This window comes from Bos javanicus, chromosome 6 (assembly GCF_032452875.1).
Source record: "Bos javanicus breed banteng chromosome 6, ARS-OSU_banteng_1.0, whole genome shotgun sequence".
NCBI classification, from domain to species: Eukaryota; Metazoa; Chordata; class Mammalia; order Artiodactyla; family Bovidae; genus Bos; species Bos javanicus.
The window spans coordinates 22554320-22576394 of record NC_083873.1 but is presented as its reverse complement, the minus strand read 5'-3'; the positions used below and the strand labels follow the sequence as shown (position 1 = coordinate 22576394).

The following is a 22075-nucleotide window of genomic DNA, read 5'->3' as shown; positions in this document are numbered from 1 at the left end:
ATGTGAGTCATTTTCTAAACGCAATAGCACTGAAATGTTTACATGTAGCTCCCAATAGATTTTTATCTGTGAATAGATAGATCAAGTTGATCTGTGTCTCCTGATAAGGGAAAGTAACAGTTTCCCATTGGGTATTAAGCCATTAGGACATGTCTTTGGCCATCATGCTTAAGATCAAAGGGAAAATGAAGTTGGGGAATTCTTCACTGACTCATAACTAGGAATGAGGTCTAATTTTAGGTATGTATTTAAAGGATAGCTTCTTCACATTTTCATACCAGTTTGGGTGTTGCTGGTATTTGGAAAGTCACTTGCCCATAAAGCTTGAGTCTCTCAGGCTTCAGGACCGACTATTCCTTTCACCATCACAAGTGTGCAGATAAAACTGGAAATGGGACCTTGCACTTCTCAGTCCCCCTTTCAAAGAGTGCTTAAGTTTAGTGCCTGTGTGTCAGATTCAAGGAATTGTTTTTCTGTTTATAAATAGGACCTGCAAAGGACACTGCACAACAGGCTTAGTAGTTGTGATTTATTATGTGCCAAACTCCACACTGTATCATTCGGGTACACCTATTGAAACTCTCCACTGTGCTGGGACAAAACTCTGAAACCACCCCCTTTGACGCTTCCATGCCTTCTGATGTGGGGACTCTTGGGGGCATGCAGGTCCACTTCTCACACCCCTTTACCATTGTTTTCATTGATGGGCAAGGATTTGGGACCCCCTGGCTGGCCTTTAAGGTGTCAAACACACACCCAATGGTGACTTTTATTTGGGAACTAGAAACCCACTAATATTTAAACTTTCATTTTTCTGTTGTAAAGGTTCTGTTAGCTATTCTTGATGGGAAATTATACAGTTCCCTAAATAATTTGGATTATTTGGCAATTGTCTGAAACATGCTCCCAAAATACCTTTCACTAATCTTAGTACATTTCTGTGGCCATCTGTCGTGATCAAATCTCTCTTCCACCCACCCTCTAGAGAAAGCCACACTCAAAATAATATAAGTACATAGGGTTAAGCTTTTTCTGAAAATATTTCTGAAATCTATTCCTTTTAAACTATTTTCTCTTCTCCCATTCCTCTCCCTGCAACATAAACAACCACTCTAGTTTGATATCAATTTTATTTGCATATGTTCCTATAAAACATGAGTGGTGGGTTTGTGCATGTATTTTTTGTTTTTAATTATCATATGTATGTTTGCAGTTTTTAAAATAGTACGTAAAGATATGCCTTAGAGAATCAAAGTTACCCTCCCTAGCAGCATACAAGTTCTCAGCCTCACTCCCAAATATAACGATTATAAGTATTTCCCTAGGTATTTGCTACCTTAACATATATACTTTAGACAGATATTTTAATATACATTTTCAAAATTTATTTTTAATTGGAGGATAATTGCTTTACAATGTTGTGTTGGTTTCTGATGTATAACAGCATGAGTCATCCGTAAGTATATGCATGGCCCCTCCCTGCCAGCCTTCTACATCGTCACAGACCACGCGTTATCCCACAGCTTTCCAGTAGCCCTCTGGTTTACATATGGTAGTATACACGTTTCAGTGCTGCTCTGTTTGTCCCACCTCTCCTTCCCCTGCCATGTCCACAACTCTGTTCTCTGCTTGGGTCTCTATTCCTGCCCTGCAAGGAGGTTCATCAGTACCATCGTTCTGGATTGCACATGTATGCACTAATATACAACATTTGTTTTTCTCTTTCCAACTTCACTCTGTGCAACATGCTTTAGGTTCATCCATCTCACTAGAACTGACTCGCCTGTGTTCCTTTTTGTGGCTGAGTAATAGTCCGTTGTATATACGTACCACAGCTTCTTTATCCATTTATCTGTTGCTGGACATCTAGGCTGTTTCCGTGTCCTAGCTATTGTAAATAGTGCTGCAGTGAACATTGGAGTACATGTGTCTCCACAGTGGCTGTATCAGTTACATTCCCCCAACAGTGCAGGAGCGTTCCCTTTTCTCCACACCCTCTCCAGCACTTATTGTTGGTAGATTTTTTGGTGATGGCCATTCTGACCAGTGTCAGGCAGTACCTCATTGTAGTTTTGATTTGCATTCTGAATAGTGATGTTGAGCATCTTTTCATGTGTTTGTTGCCCATCTGTCTGTCTTCTTTGGAGAAATGTCTGTTTAGGTCTTTGGCCCATTTTTTGATTGGGTTGTTTTTCTGGTATTGAGATGTATGAGCTGCTTATGTATCTTGAAGACTAATCCTTTGTCAGTTGTTTCATTTGCAATTAGTTTCTCCCATTCTGAGGCTTGTCTTTTCATCTTATTTATAGTTTCCTTTGCTGTGCAAAAGCTTTTAAGTTTAATTAGGTCCCACTTGTTTATTTTTGTTTTTATTTCCAGTATTCTGGGAGGTGGGTCAAAGAGGATCTTGCTGTGATTTATGTCAAAGAGTGTTTGGCCTGTGTTTTCCTCTAAGTTTTATTGTTTCTGGCCTTACATTTGAGTTTAGTTTTGGGTATAGTGTTAGGAAAGTTTATTCTTACATGCAGTCCATGGTATATTATACATACTGCTTCTGCTTTGCATAAAACTTTAAATTTCTAATTTCAGATTCATAGGTGGTTGCAAAAAGTGTGCTAGGAGGTTGCATGTACCCTTTCCCTGGTTTTCCCAGTGATAACATCTTGTGTAACTCCAGTCCAGTATCAAAGCCAGGAAACTGATAGAATCCACAGATCTAATTTGCGTTTTGCCAGTTGTACATGCACTCGCCTGTGTCCATACAGTTCTTCGTGCATGTATGTGTAAGTTGCATAGGTGGCTTTGTCCTACGTGTCACGATATCTCTGCCTTCACTGTTTGTGGAATTTATCCATGCACCTGTGTATACAACTAGTTCATTGTTTCTACCCCTGAAGAGGATCCTGTTGTGTACATCTTCAATCTGTTATGTACCTGTTTCCCAACAGTTGACCCTTAGCCAGCTTCTCACTTCCTACCGCCACAGACAGTACTTCAGTGCAGAGCCTCACTCACGTGCCTTGTGGATTTGTGTCCCTCAGGCAGGACTTGGGTTGCTGGGGTATTTGTTTACTTGGCTCTGCAAAATGTCTGCCTAAGTCCACATGCCAGCAAGCATGGTATTAAAAGTTCCTAGATTCCTACATTGTACAATTACTTAAGATATAATCCTGGGGTTTAGGATCTAAAGCCTAAAATATCATAGAAAACCTTCCATGGGACCATAGAGAGAAAAAAAAAACAATAAATTTTTTTTTCACTAATGGTAAGAGATTTTGTATGATATAAAAATTATATTAAAACTAGATAATGTTAAATCTCTGAATGGTATAATGTAATTTCAGGTCTTTTTTTCCAATTTCATTCTCTTTCCTTTCCTCATCTCCCCAAATGACATATCTGATTACTAAACACAGTTTATTTTTTTATTTTGAGAGGAAGGCTCATGGCTATAATGTCTAAAGTTCCAAGGATATGATTCATTTCAAGCCAGGCTATAATTCTAAAGGATGAAAAAAAGGGGGGTGGGGTAGAAAAAAAAGAGCATATAAATTTTGGGGGAAAATCCTGTTTTGTTTGTTGTATTAAATCATCACTGTAATGACACAGCACAGTATCTGTCACCCCACTCTCACCTGGCGTGCCCAGCAAGGATGTTGGTGGCCCACCTGCTGTCAGCGCTACAGCCAGTAACTGCTTACTGAGAAGGGAAGTCTAGGCAGATTGTCCTGAGAGAGACTGGATTTCACAGGCTGCTGTGAAATAGGCTGATCTGTATAAAAATATACTGCTGTTCTGGCAGTGACCTAAGTTCTTTGAAAGATACTTTCTTGAGTGTGTTTGTCTTACTCATCTCGAAAATGCAGTTTTCAAAACATCTCATCTGCATTCACTGAGGTGCCGTTTTGTGGCAGGATAATCAAATGGACTACTTATGCACCTGTTACATGTCAGCAGCCTGGCTTGTTTGTCCATCTGAGCCTCCTCTGTGAGGGGGCTCTCTTGTTCTATTATGCCTTTGAGAATCCTTTTATAAAGCTTGGTGGCAGAATCCTGTTGATTGGCCTCGTGGAGCTTGTACATGGAACAATATTTTTTAATTTACCAAATTTTTTTGCATGTCATAGAATGACAGTACCTTTGTCAATTGGTTTCTGCTGGGTAGTTTGTTTAAACTTTTTCAGTAAAACCATAAGTTGATTTGGTTCATTAACATCTGATTTCTAAGCTGAAGGTAAGACTCCTACTAGAAATTCAAGAAAACTAAATTTACTAATAGGAGTTAACTGTCAAAAATCAATTGACTGTAGCCAGAAACAAAGCTATTGAGAATTGTAAAAAATAAATAAAAAATTTTTAAAATAAAAAGAATTGTAAATGTAAAAAGTAGTTTTGATAACTAAATGTCAGTCCAGTATATATATATCATTAGCATATGATATGGAATGGAGAGTAACTCATTTGCACAGGTGAGAACTTAATCTGGAAATGAGAAATGGCCCCTTAGTATGATTCCACCTATTGTAGTCACAGCTAAGCCAGTGGATTACAAGCGTCTGTGCCACTGACCAGTGTCACCCCCTGCCTCTCCTCCACTCCCTAGACACCCCTGCACTTGGCAGTGATCACCAGACAGGAAGCTGTGGTGGAGGACTTGCTGAGGGCTGGCGCTGACCTGAGCCTCCTGGACCGCTTGGGTAACTCTGTTTTGCACCTCGCTGCCAAAGAAGGACATGATAAAATTCTCGGTATTTTACTCAAGCACAAAAAGGCAGCACAACTTATTGACCACCCCAACGGGGAAGGTAAGAGACAATCACGCATTGTGGTGTACCTCTGTCTGCTTTCTAAACAATAAGTAGCTACCAGATAAATGTGTGTATTTAATCTTCACCCCAAAGTGCTTTCCTTAACCACTTGGAATTCATCATCTCTTATGGAAATTTCCATTGCTGGCTGCAGCTAATTCCTTTAAAGATGATCTGGAATAGTCAGTAGGAGGGAAAAGCAGAGGCCTGAGCAAATACCATTCTTGATATGTAGAAAAAGTAGTAGCTGCTCAGTCATGTCTGACTATCTGCCATCCCATGGACTGTAGCCCACCAGGCTACACATTCTCTAGGCAAGATACTGGAGTGGGTTATCATTCCTTTCTCCTGACCCAGGGATCAAACCTGGGTCTCCTGCATTGCAGGCAGATTCTTTACCATCTGAGCCAGCAGGGAAGCCCCCTTAATATGTAGAAAGCATCCTTTATTCAGAGAATGTTTATGTGCTCTCATTGTCTCTAGAACACAAAAGGAGTCTGGGGTTTACATGCAGGACAGCTGACTTACAGCACCTGTAAAGACTGGAGACCCATGCTGACCCCCAACAGCCTTCCTTCCCCGTGACCATCCCTGTGCTTGGGCCGTAGGTCTGAATGCCATCCATGTAGCCATGATGAGCAACAGCTTGCCGTGTCTGCTGCTGCTGATGGCCGCGGGGGCTGACGTTAACGCCCAGGAGCGGAAGTCGGGGCGCACGGCGCTGCACCTGGCCGTGGAGCACGACAACGTCTCCTTGGCTGGCTGCCTGCTCCTGGAGGTGAGGGATGCACTTACCTGCCTTCTCATTCAATTCCCAAAGGGTATTTGGGAAAATCTTTTCAAAGAACAACTTCACTAACAGCTCATCTCCCTATCGTTGGCTCTACCTGTGTAGTATCTACTGGAGGCTCCAGAATAGCCACTCAGGCCCTCCAGTATTCGCCTGCCTGGCATCTCTGAGGATCTCTGCACTGGCAGAGCCTGTCTAGAATACAACTGGGCTGGTAACATGACCTGGAGAGCCATGCAGACAGGGGAGATGGGGACAAAAGGGCGAGAGGACCTTGAACTAACCCTTTTCTGTGTGGGCGGATTTTAGGGTGATGCCCACGTGGACAGCACCACTTATGACGGGACTACACCCCTGCACATAGCGGCCGGCAGAGGGTCCACCAGGCTGGCAGCTCTTCTCAAAGCAGCAGGTAAGGCAGCGTGGCAGTCAGCCATAGGAAATGTCATCAGGAAGGCAAAGCCAGACTCACTAGAGCAGCCGGGCCACCTCCTGAACCTACAGGCGTGCTGCGGAAGGCACAAATAAGTGAAAGTGTGCTGCATAGCCCACTTAGCAGCCATGAAGGCTCTGTTTGTATTGGTAATCCTGGGTGCCATGCTGATGGTCATGTTAGGTTTTACTCACCTGTTTTGGATTTGGATTAAGTTGAGTCCCATGACAGGGGATCCTAAGGTTGAACTGAATTCCTTGTAGAATTCGGAGCAGTATCAGCCTTAAGGTCCCATCACAGGTCCTCAGAAGGAAGAGTTTATTGGCATAATAAAGCATTTGAAGACTTCCTTTTGTAAGAAAGGTCTCTGAGAAGCCAAAATGAGAGGAACAAACCCATGGGCCATGTGTCGAGTACTGTCATGTACCAAACCCTAAAAATTGCTAGCTTCTGTTGGGCTAGGAACTTCACACTGTCTCATTTAATCTTACTTGATCTGCAGTAACCCTTGAGACAAATCCCATTACTATTCCCATTTTATAGCCAAGGAAACAGACTGGTGAGACGTTTGCATCCCAGTTCCCTGCTCCAGTAAGGGGCAGAGCTTGAGTCACATCTTGTCATCTTGAACTTCCAGACTCTTCTCTCTCTGCTTCTCTTCCCTGCTTTGCTCAAGGATGTAGAGTGTTATTCCAATTCAACCCTTTCATCCTGTGAAATATAGGAAAATTATTCCTGCTCATCCTTGAATCTCCACTGCCTCATACATTTAGAACCTCAAAAATGTTTAATGTAATTGGTATCTCAAGCCTGTCCTGGCATATTTGATTTACTTATAAGGTTATTATTTTTAGAAAATAAATGCCTCACAAATTCAAGAAAATAGCAGATTAAATACCTTCTTTAAAAAAAAAAAAGACCAGAAAAATATAAGAACCTTTTCTTTGGCACCACATTTTTCTGACATCATATCCCAAATAAGCAGCAGCCTTCTCTTTTCTCCTTTGTCAAGTTGAACATTCCCATGAACAAGAGATGGTGATTGCAGTGTTGATGATTAGTTTGGGGAGTCACTGGTTATGATTATGAAATGCCTTCAGACTAGAAGCTATAACCTTTCAATAACTACACATCCTACCAGAAGGTTTTCTTGGTGTTTTGCATTTAAGGATCAGTGCCATAACCCGGGAATAAAACAGAACAGGTTGGCACTAGACAGAAAGCAGCTTTGCTCTTTTGAGCAAGCAGGTGAAGACGCTGAGAAACACGAGGTGCCAGGCATCGAGCTGAACACATGGGGCCTTCAGCCTAAGGGTGCGCACCTGCTGTTGTTGAGTCGCTCAGTCGTGTTCACTCTCGTGACCGCATGGACTGTAGCCCACCAGGCTCCTCTGTCTGTGGGATTTCCCAGGCAAGAACACTGGAGTGGGCTGCCATTTCCTTCTCCAGGGGACCTTTCTGACCCAGGGATGGCACCTCATCTCCTGAGCCCACCAGGTAGCCCCTGTAAACCACCGCCCTCAGTCCTCAGGTTAAAGGTGCATCGCTCACAACTGTCCTATGGAGTCAAATGTGAGCGTCAGTCCGAGTCTGTTTTTGAAAGTATCCTTGGCTATACAGAGGTGTCATTGGTCACCTTTACAGTCAAGATATATTAGAATTTAAAAGCAGGCTTCTGGATATTTCAGTGGAAATGTGTTTTATATATTTATAGAATCTGACCCCTGCAGGCAGTTAGGAGCCAAGAAGATGTGGGTTTTACCTAATGCTGTGTGACTTGGCTCCGCAGGAGCAGATCCCCTGGTGGAGAACTTCGAGCCTCTGTACGACCTGGATGACTCCTGGGATGAGGATGGAGAGGATGAAGGGGTCGTACCGGGAACCACTCCTCTGGACATGGCCAGCAGCTGGCAGGTGAGCCCTGCTCTGCCAGTGTGCTGGCTGCTGCTTAGGCGGCAAGTGGTCTTCCTCAGTCTTTGCTCCCCGAAGCCAGCACCTGGTATTTTTAAAAGACAGGCTGCTTGTCACGAGCTGTATTTATCTTGAAAAGCCTATCCGCTAAAGATCTAGGTCAGCAGAGTTCTCTGAACATAAAAGCATATGCCTAATCAGATCAGAGTTGATAGATGAGAGAAACTCAGAATTCACAAAGCGTGTTGCCCATTCTGAACTCAGACCAGAACCCTTCCCATCTGAGTTTCTGAAGCCAGGATACATGCCATGGTTTGCATGAACTTCAGTAAGTAACTGCTGAACATGAGACGAAATGGGGATTCTTCTGAGGGTTTTCATCAGTGTAAACAGAACAGACTTAAAGCCTTCCTCAGAACTCTGCGGACCCAAGATCTGAAGGGGAAAGCGGTTACCAGGTCCCTGGGCCCAGGGAGGGAGCCACAGGAGGAGGTGGGCAGCACACATCTCCAGCCCAACTAACTGAACTCCTGAGGGGCAGGCGCTGCTCCCTGGCAAAAACCGCCTCCCCAGGGCCCATGTGGCATGAGCTGAGTAACCCTGCAGAGAGCCCACATGACACTCTACATTGAGCGCCTGGTCTTCCCAGAAGCCTCACCACAGAACACAAAGATAAGCCACTCGGTGACCCTGTGCGGTCCTCACCCCGGCCAGTCAGCAGCCAAGTGACTGCAGGGAATGCAGAAAAGCCCCCATAGCTATGGAAGTTTCTTTTTCCTTTATACGTTAACTTTTACTGGGGGTATAGTTGATACACACTGTTATGTTAGTTTCAGCAAACTGAATATGTTACACACAGGTCCACTCTTATAGATTGTTTTCCCATGTGGGTCGTTACAAAGTATCGAGTAGATTTCCCTGTGCTATATACAGTAGGTTCCTATTAGTTATCTGTTCTCTTTTCTTTTATCCTAAGACTTTTTTGGCCCCTCAGTTAAAAGGTGAATGGTGCCAAGAGGCTGTCCTCAAGCCTTGTGAGCATTTGTACACCTCAATCTGAGCAAGCTTAAAAAACTCATTCTCATGAGCCTTTTTACCAGGGAAGAGGGGCAGCCAGGCAGCACAGCTTCACAGCACGATGTGGGTTCAGTTCTTGCCCTAACTCTCAGGGAAACGTCATTTACCATCGACTCTGACCAGCACGTGGCTGCTTGGGTGGCCTGGACCACCTTTGTCCCTCAAAAGGGCTGTGGCCTGGCTCTCTGTGAGGCTGGGTGGGGTCTTCCTATGTGGCTCAGACAGCGCTTGTGGGGCACAGCCTCCTGGGCCCAGAGCCCCAGAGGGCAAACATGTCTGTAGGCCAGGGTACTGACTCCTCTTCCCACTCCGTCTGTGGGGTTACGAGTGCCTCCTGAGGAAGACGGGCTGAGTTCCTTACCACAAAGCAGCTGATTTCCCTGTTGTCCCTGTAACATCCCCGTGTTTTTCTTCTCAACAGGTATTTGACATATTAAATGGGAAACCCTATGAGCCAGAGTTTACGTCTGATGATTTGCTGGCACAAGGTGAGCTGTGGGAGAACCAGGTGCCCTGAGCCAGTGTCACCTCCATCCTGACCCTGAAAGGGGCTGAGGGAAAGCCAGCGTTACCCAGACTGTGCTGTGAAAGGCAGGGGCTTCTCTCAGAAGCGGGGGGTCCTGCCGCGGAGAAGGTCCAGCTGTGATCTACCACAGCGTGGGCTGTTCTTACTCACCTGGGTGGCTGCCGACTCTCCGGTGCAAAGAGCGCAACTGCTCCCCCGGGGTGGGAGGGGGAGCTGTGTGGCAGTGACCGGTCCCTGTGGAGAGTCTCTGATCAGTTAGGATGGTCATGTTTCTTCTTTATCTCCTTTAGGAGACATGAAACAGCTGACTGAAGATGCAAAGCTGCAGCTCTACAAGTTGCTAGAAATTCCTGATCCAGACAAAAACTGGGCTACTCTGGCACAGAAATTAGGTCTGGGGATACTGAACAACGCCTTCCGGCTGAGTCCCGCTCCTTCCAAAACCCTCATGGACAACTACGAGGTAACGCGTCACCTTACGTTGTCATTGTATTCAGTCATGTCCAACTCTTTGCAGCCCCCTTGGCTATGTTTATCTGATTGTGTTAACATTACCGGCCAGAGCACAGTCCCTTCCCCTCTCCCTTAACTCTGAGCAACAAAATCTTAGTCACTCCCCATGTCTCGGGAGGGTGACCCAGGCCAGGAGGAAACCCACCTTGGTTGTATTCAGATACTTTGAGGTGTGCTGCGGAAATGCTACTTGGAGGGTCAGGATGGTCATAGAATGCCGGTCTCCTGAACAAGAGACCGTGGTCCACATTCGTGCCCTCCTCTACCCCAGCACAGGCCTTGGTCTCGTGTGAGCACATCCCGGAAGCAGCTCTCTGTGAGGTCACTCCTAGCAGAGCCATTACCTGGCGATGCTTTTAATTTCTAAAATAAATGCCGAAAAACCATGGGGTGAAGTTACGTTTGAAAATTCCATCATTGCTCATCTCTCAGTGGTCTTCAGAGCTTCAGGGAGACCGTGCAGGTTTCACTCTAGAGCTTTACTGCCTTGGCAGTCTCTCTGCTCACTATGAAGTGCTTCTCTGTGATTTCCTGAGTGGTCTCTGAGCTGAAACAGGAAACTTGATTCAAAGACGATGCTGAGGCTCCCCACCAGACCTTCCATGCCCCCTGGCCGTCTCAGTGGAGGAGGCAGCCTGGCAGGGGGACGGGGTGTGGTGTTGAGTTTACAGCCTGCCTGCTTACTTCCTGCACAGGCTGGAACACAGAAGCACACTCTTCCTTCATTTCTCAGGTCTCCGGGGGCACCATAAAGGAGCTGGTGGAGGCCCTGAGACAGATGGGCTACACTGAGGCCATTGACGTGATCCAGGCAGCCTTCTGCACCGCAGACACCAGCCCGGCCAAGACCACCTCCCAAGCCCACTCGCTGCCATTCGCCCCCGCCTCCACAAGGCCACAAATAGGTAATGAAAAACAGACACAAAGCAGTTGAGACATGCCTCCGGTCTCCGGGGGTATGGCCTGTCCTCCCCACCATCACTCCTGAACACACGGTCCCCGCGTCTGTGTCCCTCTCGGACCCCAGGTGCTTCATCCCCTGCTCCTGCTGCTACTGCTCAGGAGGGGCTGTCACCAGCACAGTCACCTTGACACACGAGTTACTGAGGTCAGCAACAGGTGACAAAAACAACACGATATGGGTGGTGAAGGCAAGCCCAGTTTCTCTCACTTCTTAAATTTATGAGAGGGATGAGCAGACCAATGTCTGTGGAACCAGGACTAAGCGCCCCAGACTATGGGCTGATGCCCCGACGTTTCCATCAGCTGCTCAGCCTCCTCCCTCCAGGGGTCCCCTCATTCCTGCTCCCTCAGCTGCCTCTCCTCGCCAACCTCCACAACACTGACCTGTCACCCCGCCTAAACACATACGCACAAGCGTCCTCCATCTCCCAAAACCTCCTTCTCAGCTTCTCCTTCCAAACTGCCAGCACTTCTTCCTGCTCCTCACTCACCCCGTGTCCTCGCCTCATTGCTCTGAGAACACAGAAACAGCTGGAACTCCCGTTTTGTGCCAGCAAACCCCGCAGCCCACCTCTCACCTGTCCAGACACTCCTCTGATTCTCGCCTCTCTCATGTGTCAGCCTTTTCTCCCTCCCGACTGGATCCCCTGGCAAGCAGGTGTGGTTCCCATCTTTTCAAAATAAACAGAAAACAAACATTCCCTTGATCCCCCACCCCCTTTAGCTGCAGCCCAATTTCTCTGATTCAGCCAAGCTTCCTCGAAGTCTGTAGCTATTCTTCACGCCTCATGACGTCCTTCCTTGACCCTCTGGTCAGCTCCGCCTGCCCCTGCGCCAGGGCTCCTCTCACCACGAGGACCCGCGTCCGCTCAGATCTGCTCACCACCCTCCTCAGCTGCCCCCGGGGCACAGGTGACCACTGCCTCCTGCTTCAGGCCACCTCCCCTTGGACTTCTCCACGCCATGCCCACCCCCACCTTGTCTCAGCTTCCAGAGCCCCCTCCTCACGGCACGGGCTCAGACCCCCTCACGCCCAGACTCAGCACTGCCACAGTGCTCATGGGCAAGGCAGTGCTCCAGGAGGTCACGCCGCCATGAACACCCCCTGGTCCCAGCACCTCCCAGCATTCCCTCCAGCCTCCTCCTCTCTGTGACCACCACCCTCGACCCCCACCCCCATTTCTTAGCTCCATTCCTGTGGCAGCTCCCAGTTGGTCTCCCAGTTTCCAGGCTGTCACTTTGTCACCACCTACAGTCCATTCTGTACACACAGGGAGCACAAGTCTCTTTAAAAATGGCGTTGCTCTGGTTGTGTGCACTCCTGTTCATGCATCCACTCAGCCAGTCTCTGCTGAGCGCATCCTGCCTGCCCAGCTTTGTTGCAGGTGGTGGCGGCAGGGGCTTTTCTATTCTCTCTTTCCTACGTGGCATTCACACGCCCCCTCCCGAGCCCTGCCCTGTGCTCCTTCTGCTGCCCCAGCTGGCTGCAGTGCTCTAGGCCCAGGGCCTGTGAGCCTTCTCTTCCCCTTCCCTGCACAGGTCCTTACCTGGCGGCTCCTTCTTGCCATCCATCTCAACACCAGTGTATCCTCATCGGGGTGGCTGTCCTAAGGGAGTGGGGACAGGTGTTACACACACTTTAGAAGAGAGCAGGGTACCCCCAGAAAACCACCCTCATCTCCTGTCTCATGACCTGATGCTCCTTCCACACTAAGAAGTAGGTAAATACTACTATTTTAAAAATGATCAAGCCCTCATTTTATAGTTATTTTTAAAACACCTCACAGTTCCTAGCATATAACAGAAACCCATAAAGACTGATAGGTTGAATACATCCATCAGTAACCATGTCACTGCCGTGAAGGTCTTACTGTAGCAGCGCTGGAATTTAACATACAAGAAAGAGCTCTCTGACTCGGGTATGGTAGACTTCTGTTTTCCTTAGTCACTCTCTGCCTACGGGAAATCATTCACACTCTTCAGCTCCCTAGAGACACTTCTCAAAGGAAAATCAGACCTAACTGCCCAGTAGAAACACATTGTCACTTTTTGGGGATTTTTTTTTTGCTACCAAAATGTTCTTGAGGCAGTGTATGGTGTCAGATAGCATGTGCAGCCCAGAGAGCTCATTTTTAGCTCCTACTTCTGTCACCAATTTATTTTGCTTACATTCAGCAATTTCCTCTGCTATACAATAGGTAGTAGGTGGAAAAATACGCCTAATTTCTAAGAAAAAAGTACACTTTGAGTCAAGAAAATTCAGAAAGGATTCTGACAAACACAAGGCTAGATTGTAAGAAAGAGAGGCGAAAACACTTGGCTGATTCTGATGTTTTCACAGCCTTTGTATTGCTCGGTGTTTTCTGCCCCACCCCACTGTGTGGGCTGCGGGGATGAGCGGAGGCCACCGACGCAGCCCACGAGCCTGCCTGACGCACAGGGAGCCCCGCTGGGGTGGAGGCGCCCTGCAGCCCGGCCTGGCCACGTCGGGTGCAGCCCCATGACCCGTGCTTTCTCTCCGCAGACGAGCTCCGGGACGACAGCATCTGTGACAGCGGTGTAGAGACCTCCTTCCGCAAACTCAGCTTCACTGAGTCTCTGACCAGCGGCACCTCCTTGCTAACTCTTAACAAAGTGCCCCACGACTACGGGCAGGAAGGACCTATAGAAGGCAAAATTTAGCCTGCTGGCAGCTTCCAATACCGAGGAAACCAAAGCTCGGAAACTCCACCGTGTCGCCCAGAGGAAGAAGGCACACTCAAGGGTGCTTCGAGGAACACAGGCCGGCCTGGATCACTCTGGGTGTAGTTCCAGGCCTTTTAAATGTGGATTTCTTCTTTGGTTCTGAAATGAATTTTAGCTGAGTTGAGAGAGAGTAACCACAGTCACGGCCTGTGGCTGGGCTGCTGCCCCGCTGGGAGTGCGGTAGCTTGTCGAGCTTTACCAGCTGCTTTCTGTTGTCACTGCTGCTGTCCCTCTGCTGCTTGCCCACTCTCATTACAAGTTGTCACACCCCCACCTGGCCTGCCTTCTGGCTGTCCACAGCACAGGTGTGCACTCACATCAAGGATTACGGAAAGGGATGTTTTAAAATGAGACTGACTTGGTATGATTTTAAAAGACTCACTGCGACTTCCCTGGGGGCCTAGTGGTTAGGACCCGGCACTTCCACTGCAGGGGGCACGGGTTCGATCCCTTCTTGGGGAACTATTGATAAGATCCTGCAAGCCAGGTGGCAAGAAAAAGGAAAAAAAAAAAAAAAAAGCTCACTGCTTTTTCTAATTGTGTTTATCTCTGTGATTTGAAAAAGGAACATGTACATGTCAATATTTAAACATGATTACAATCAATGCTGAAAATGGTATTTCCTCCCTTTTCTGCATTTTGCTATTGTAAATATGTTTTTTAGATCAAATACTTTTAAAGGAGAAAATGTTGGATTTATAAATGCTATTTTTTATTTTACTTTTATAATAAAAGGAAAAGCAAATTAATGACCTCATCTTGTTTGATCTCTATAAATACTTTTCTAAGATTATTCTTTATAATCACAGGATCACTCCACAGCCTGGTTCTCAGATTCACAGCTCGCTCTAGAATCAAGTTTTTGATCCAGAAATGAATAACAACAAAAATTATCAAAAGTGTTTCAACTGGAGATGAAAGCTTTCGGTTTGTCAAATCCTTGCTAGGCTAGTTTTATGTAGGCCATATCACCTCATCTTCCTCCACGTCAAGCACCGTTCTTCAGGCCTCTGTGTGTTCCCCATGCCTCCTGTGATGAAGTACTGAGACATTAGCACAACAGAGGTTCTGCGACAGGAAGCCTTCCAGCACGAATTTACCTTATATCTTCTGGATCTCAGATCTACTGGACAACCAGCTGCAGCTTCTGTAGCCCTTGCTGTCTCACCGTGCACTTTTATGCCATGGAAATGCTTCTTTTCTTCAACTTCGTGAACCAACCTCTGCTGGCTTCAGACTTCTTTTCTGCAGCTTGCCTCACCTCTCTCATCTTTATAGAATTGAAGAGAGTTAGGGCCTCGCTCTGGAACAGACTCTGGCTTAAGGAAATATTGTGGCTGGTTTGTTCGTCTATCCAGACCACTACAACTTTCTCCACATCCTTAATAACGTTCTTTTCACTCTCTTATCATTTGGGTGTTCGCTGGAGCAGCATTTTTCATTTCCTTCAAGACCCTTCCCTTTGCATTCACAATTTGGCTAGCTGGTGCAAAAGGCCTAGCTTTCAGTCTACCTTGGCTTTTGATGTGCCTTCCTAAGTTTGATCATTTCTACCTTTTGACTTGGAGGGACAGGCGTAACTTTTCACTTAAATGCCTACAGGCCACTAAAGGGTTCTTAATTGGCCTGATTTCAATATTGTTGTGTCCCAGGGAATAGAGAAGCCCTAGAAGAGGGAGAGCGATGGGGAACGGCTGTTCAGCAGAGCAGTCAGCGCACACACACCATTTATCAAAGTTTACCAACTTGTATGGATCGCATGCAAAGCAGGAGACCCAGGTTCGATCCCTGGGTAGGGAAGATCCCCTGGAGAAGGGAATGGCAACCCACTCCAGTATTCTTCCCATTGGCTATAGTGCATGGGATCGGAGTCAGACACGACTGAGCGACTAACCAGCAGCACTACCACCGACTTGTAAGGATGTGGTTTGTGACACTTCAAGACAATTACAATAGTAACATCAAAGATCACTGATTACCATACCAAATATTATAATAATGGAAAAGTTCACAATATTTCAAGAATTACCAAATTGTGACAGAGACATGAAGTGAACAAAAACTGTTGTAAAAATGGCTCTTGATAGACTTGCTCAACACAGGGCTGCCACAAACCTTCAGTTTGTAAAAATAGAAAAGAAATGCAATGTAAGCAAAGCACAATAAAGAAAAGTATAATCAAATGAGGTATGCCTATATCCCACTTTTTGAAAGTTATTTTTCTAAAATAAAAATAGCTCTGAGTCTCCTTAACTCTCCAACACCAAGCATATGCCTCCATTCCTCCCCCAGTTCCATGCCCCTGTGACAAATAGTTCTTTTCCAGGTGGCCATGACAAGATCACAAGTTTTGCCGTATCATGCTGACACTCCTGAGAGGCGAGGCCTATGTTCTGAGGCCAACGTTGTTTCCCTGCATGTCTAGCCAGGCCTGTGACAAGAGCAGAAGTGATGGTAAGTGACTCCTGAGATTAGGTGAGAAAATGCAATACAACTTCTGCCCAGTCCCTCGGGTCTGGTCTTGTCCTGTTGGAAGCCAGTTAGCATACATGCTCTGAGGGAGCCAAGTGGCCATGCGGAGGAACCACCAACAGAAAGGGCAGACATGTGGAGGAGTGAAGCTTTGAGAGCATCCCAGCCATCAATCAACCCTGAATATTCACTGGAAGGACTGATGCTGAAGCTGAAGTTCCAATACTTGGGCCACCTAATGCGAAGAGCCGACGACTCATTGGAAAAGACCCTGACGCTGGGAAAGATTGAGGGCAGGAGGAGAAGAGGGTGACAGAGGATGAGATGGTTGGATGGCATCACCGACTCAATGGACATGAGTTTGGGTAAACTCCGAGAGTTGGTGATGGACAGGGAGGCCTGGCGTGCTGTAGTCCATGGGGTCACAAAGAGTCAAACTTTGTTGACTCAAGGACTGAGCAGCAGCAGCCAGAGTCACACCTACGGAGCCTTCACGCTGCCTCAGGCGATGCTGCCCCGGAAGAGTCCAGCCTCAGTGGCAGATTTACGAGTAAATGAAGCAACAAGCTGATGTTTCAAGCCTTAGGTGTGAGGTGCTCGTTACTGTCCCAACAATTCCCATACCAGGAGGTCACGTTAAAGAGAAGCTGACTCCAGGAGGAACCACGAAGAAACACACGCTGGAAGTGAAAACAGCACTTCCCTTCTTTAACAAGAAGCCCTATTTCTCTTTGGTTCCCTTCTCTCCTCCCAAATCACAGTGGTATCCTGAGTGTGCGTGCTCGTACAAAAGGCCGCCAGTGCCGCCTGTGCCTCTGAGGAAGGAGCGTCTTCCATTCTGGCCCGGCAGATGGGGGGAGACAGCAGAAGGAATGCAGCAGACAGGTGGGGACTACAATGGGCCTGAAATAAAGCTTCCCAAAGCCCGTCTCTCAGCAGGAAGCCATTCAAAAATAGCTTCCTTAGAGGCTGCGTCATCTTCTCAGCCTTCTGCACTCTGCAAGTACAACCCAGATTTTTTCAGGATCTGCAGTCTTTGTCTTTGGGCAGCAGGAAGCCAGGCTGCTGCCCGTTCACCCGCCCGAGTCCCCTGTGGTAGTTGGATGTGGTGAAGCTATTCTTGGCACCACCATGGAGCACAGCCCCCACAAACCCACCCTCTGCATCTTAGCCGGAATAAAGAGGCAAAGGACACAGGCAGATTTGAGCATCTGTGACGCGTCAACCCCTTTGCTGTAATGAATTCTAGTCATAATTCTCAAGACATCCCTATGGGTTCATATTTAACCCCAATTTTACAATGAAGAAACAGATAATCTGAATAGTAACTACTCACCCCAAATTCAAATCCAGGTATATCTGATTCCACAGGTTATTCTTTAGCCATGTCTGAGTCCGAAGTCCTTTGAAGTTCTATATTTAAAAAAGAAAGGAAAAAATACTTACAAATATGTATAAAAACAATGGAATCATGTCATACCCAAGCCAACATGCAAAATGAACCCAGAGTACCCCTAAAAAGAGATGTTGATTAAATGTTCACATGATTTGATTCTCCCCATAATAATAGACTAAACTGCTTAAATATGAATTATTCATTGATGGGAGGTCCCTGGGTTGCATATCTTTCCCCTCATTTTGTGAGTTTTTGGGGAACTTTCTTTCTAAACTGTGCTTCCCCAGGTAATGGATTTAGGGAGGCATGGAGTCAAAAGAAGATGTAATTAAAATTCTTTCATTTTCTCAAGGCTAGACAATATCTTGAAGATCACCTAAGTAAATTATCCAAATTGCCATCTTTTTAAAATCCCTACGATGTGATAGCACCTCCTTCCTATAATCCTCAATATGGCTGCTGCCGCATTCCAACACCAATTCCCAAGGCTACACGTTCCCTATCATTGGTTTTCTAGGTTCACCCGTTAGCACAGGGGTTGGGGGAGATACTGAGGAAGGGCTCACCTTAACCCCAAAGAAACATCCCCATCTGCTTCCTAAGCCCCAGCCCCTGCATCCCCCCATCACCACCTGGGCCCTAGCACCAGCGGGCAGGTTACCGTTCCCACTGGCGGGGATGTACACACTCATATGCTTATGGACCCCTGGGCAAGTCAGCACAATGCCAGCGCGGCCCTTGGCTGTCTTCTCCTTCCCAGTTTTGCTCTGGGAAGGTCAGAGCCACCACTTGGCCCTGACTGCTTTCCTGCCTTGCCAAAAGCACATCTTGAATGATGATCCACACAGGCACACAGCAAATGCGCTGGCGGCCACTGTGGTTATGAAAGGCAAAGAGACTCCAGGTTTAAACTTTCAAGGAAGAATGCGTGGTACATCTGAAACTAATACAACAACACTGTAAATCAACTATACTCCAATAAAAATTAACAAAGAAAGGAAGCGTGGGCAGTAAGTCACACGCACCCACACGTCCACCCCCCTTCAACAGAAGCAGCTGTGCTGCACCAGGGAAGACCCGCCCTTGCTGCCTCCACCACCAGAAGGTTGCCCCTTTCTTCAAGTCATGCTGTGACGTACAGTTTCGGTCCTCATCACTCTGCTACTGTGCCGTTTAAGAGCTTGTCTGACTTCGCCCCCGGCAATCAGCTACTCTGGCGGCTTTGTGCCAAGTTTCCATAGATCCATAGCAATTCAATTACGACGAAAAATCATTGAGATGCCACCCGTTTGCCAAGGTAGCAACAATGAAGGGAAATGAAATGGATTGAAAAACAGCAGAAAGGGTCACCCTGCAGGTCTGACCCTGGAGATCAGCCTCTTGGACCCCCTACCTCTGAGCCCTGGAGCCAGAGGAGCTTCAACAAAGCTGCTCTGTTCTTTCTTCCACAACCCCCCCGCCCCCTTCCTCCCTGCTTTCTCTCTCCATTCTTCTTTCTGTCTCTCTCCCTCCCTCCTCTCTCTCTCTCTCTCTCAGCAAAGCCTCCAGCACTCCAGGGCACTGGTAGCCAGTTCTGTGAAGGCTGGACAGGGGTCGGGGTGAGGGCAGAGGGCCGCAAGCCCTTCCTTAGTCTCCCCTCCCTGCCTTCCTCTGGGGAAGCCTCCAGGAAACCAGCGTCCTGACCCATGGTCCCCCTCCAGCCGCCACCAGCCTCATTTCCTGTGCACAAGAGGCCTCTGCTGGAAGAAAAAGAACTTTGCATGATCACCCAACAGCTGGTACGCCTCCTGCTGCTCAACTTTTTTTGCGTCAATAAAACTGGAAAAAGGCTTACCAAAAGAAGGAAATTTAGAAACTTCTTCAGCTTACTGCCTGAGTATTTCTCCTCCAGCTCGGGAAACAGAAGTCTGATGATTACTTTCCCTTGGTAGAAAAGACTTAAACTGTTCTTTTTCTTTCGTCCCCTAGGCCTGATCATTCCAGCCACAGCCAACCCTGTTCTTTGAGAAATAACTGTTTTAAGCCAGCATTTATGAGTCACTTACCCATCCTAGGCATTGTACATGCTTTATTTTTTGTAATCATCACAACTCTATAAAACAGTAATTACTGCTAACCTCGTCTTAAAGGTAAGGGAACCGAGGTTTAGAAGTTAAGTGGTCTGTCCAAGTTTAGTACACATTAGAGCCAAACTCCCATCAGTTCAGTTCAGTTCAGTTCAGTCACTCAGTCGTGTCCGACTCTTTGCGACCCCATGAATCACAGCACGCCAGGCCTCCCTGTCCATCACCAACTCCTAGAGTTCACTCAGACTCACGTCCATTGAGTCGGTGATGCCATCCAGCCATCTCATCCTCTGTCGTCCCCTTCTCCTCCTGCCCCCAATCCCTCCCAGCATCAGTCTTTTCCAATGAGTCAACTCTTCTCATGAGGTGGCCAAAGTACTGGAGTTTCAGCTTTAGCATCATTCCTTCCAAAGAAATCCCAGGGCTGATCTCCTTCAGAATGGACTGGTTGGATCTCCTTGCAGTCCAAGGGACTCTCAAGAGTCTTCTCCAACACCACAGTTCAAAAGCATCAATTCTTCGGCACTCAGTCTTCTTCACAGTCCAACTCTCACATCCATACATGACCACAGGAAAAACCATAGCCTTGACTAGATGGACCTTTGTTGGCAAAGTAATGTCTCTGCTTTTGAATATGCTATGTAGGTTGGTCATTACTTTCCTTCCAAGGAGTAAGCGTCTTTTAATTTCATGGCTGCAGTCACCATCTGCAGTGATTTTGGAGCCCAGAAAAATAAAGTCTGACACTGTTTCCACTGTTTCCCCATCTATTTCCCATGAAGTGATGGGACCAGATGCCATGATCTTCGTTTTCTGAATGTTGAGCTTTAAGCCAACTTTTTCACTCTCCACTTTCACTTTCATCAAGAGGCTTTGTAGTTCCTCTTCACTTTCTGCCATAAGGGTGGTGTCATCTGCATATCTGAGGTTATTGATATTTCTCCCGGCAATCTTGATTGCTTGTGTTTCTTCCAGTCCAGCGTTTCTCGTGATGTCCTCTGCATATAAGTTAAATAAGCAGGGTGACAATATACAGCCTTGACGTACTCCTTTTCCTATTTGGAACCAGTCTGTTGTTCCATGTCCAGTTCTAACTGTTGCTTCCTGACCTGCATACAGACTTCTCTGGTTCCTCTGCCTTTTCTAAAACCAGCTTGAACATTAGGAAGTTCACGGTTCACATATTGCTTGGAGAATTTTGAGCATGAGTGAGATGAGTGCAATTGTGCGGTAGTTTGAGCATTCTTTGGCATTGCCTTTCTTTGGGATTGGAATGAAAACTGACCTTTTCCAGTCCTGTGGCCACTGCTGAGTTTTCCAAATTTGCTGGCATATTGAGTGCAGCACTTTCACAGCATCATCTTTCAGGATTTGAAAGAGCTCAACTGGAATTCCATCACCTCCACTAGCTTTGTTCATAGTGATGCTTTCTAAGGCCCACTTGACTTCACATTCCAGGATGTCTGGCTCTAGGTCAGTGACACACCATCATGATTATCTGGGTCGTGAAGATCTTTTTTGTACAGTTCTTCTGTGTATTCTTGCCACCTCTTCTTGATATCTTCTGCTTCTGTTAGGTCCATACCATTTTTGTCCTTTATCGAGCCATCTTTGCATGAAATGTTCCCTTGGTATCTCAGATTTTCTTGAAGAGATCTCTAGTCTTTCCCATTCTGTTGTTTTACTCTATTTCTTTGCACTGATCACTGAGGAAAGCTTTCTTATCTCTTCTTGCTATTCTTTGGAACTCTGCATCCAGATGTTTGTATCTTTCCTTTTCTCCTTTGCTTTTCACTTCTCTTCTTTTCACAGCTATTTGTCAGGCCTCCCCAAACAGCCATTTTGCTTTTTTGCATTTAGGAAACCTTGCCTGCCCCAACCCTCCCAAGCCCCACATTAAGTATCACTTTATGTTTCATTCTGAAACACATTTATTTTCAGAATTAAGTCACATGCCTAACCCTAGGTGAATCACTGGCAAAGGAGAATAGGATTAGTATAACCAATTATGACTCAGTCCCTGGGGCTGGACATGTAGCCACCTCTATTAGTAGAGAAGATGTAGCTGTAGAATGCCCTGCCCATAATGTCTGCTCCAACTACAGGAAACATGTGAACTGTCTCCCAGGATCCAGTAAATTTTACAAAAGCCATAAAAAGTAACCATACCAGAGTAAGAACAAGAGGGTTGTTCTCACATACATTATGAGACAGGAATGAGTAGTAGCTTTCAACCAGAATTTCCATGATCCCGACATCCCATTTCCCCAGATTTCTAGGCCACTTTGGTGGTGTTGTCATCCTTTGTACTTACTCATTGCATACATGGCACAAGCTGGTACTCAATAATCCTGTGCAAATACTAAAGCCTGACC

At 46.6% G+C, this 22075-nt stretch overlaps 1 protein-coding gene and 1 long non-coding RNA gene across 9 annotated transcripts in view; one reads left to right on the top strand and one right to left on the bottom strand.

Annotated features, from left to right (window-relative positions):
* Positions 1–14521, top strand: part of NFKB1 (nuclear factor kappa B subunit 1) — a 122305-nt gene extending 107784 nt beyond the window's left edge. For all 5 annotated transcript variants that reach the window (XM_061419510.1, XM_061419508.1, XM_061419506.1 and 2 more), the window contains 8 exons: positions 4604–4805; positions 5417–5586; positions 5908–6010; positions 7821–7945; positions 9441–9507; positions 9836–10008; positions 10792–10963; positions 13546–14521. In XM_061419510.1, the coding sequence (XP_061275494.1) occupies positions 4604–4805; positions 5417–5586; positions 5908–6010; positions 7821–7945; positions 9441–9507; positions 9836–10008; positions 10792–10963; positions 13546–13703 (1170 nt within the window). In that variant the 3' untranslated portion in view covers positions 13704–14521. The remainder of the gene's footprint in view (positions 1–4603; positions 4806–5416; positions 5587–5907; positions 6011–7820; positions 7946–9440; positions 9508–9835; positions 10009–10791; positions 10964–13545) is intronic.
* Positions 1363–20900, bottom strand: LOC133249313 (uncharacterized). Of its 4 annotated transcripts, none has more exons than XR_009736905.1 (4): positions 17575–20900; positions 12569–12628; positions 7794–11692; positions 1363–6742 (listed from the first exon to the last, which is right to left on the bottom strand). It is a non-coding gene; the product is annotated as an uncharacterized LOC133249313 (long non-coding RNA). The 4 variants fall into 4 exon arrangements; XR_009736906.1 differs by having other exon boundaries at positions 7794–10605; XR_009736904.1 differs by having other exon boundaries at positions 7794–10421.
* Between the last annotated feature and the right edge of the window lie 1175 nt (positions 20901–22075).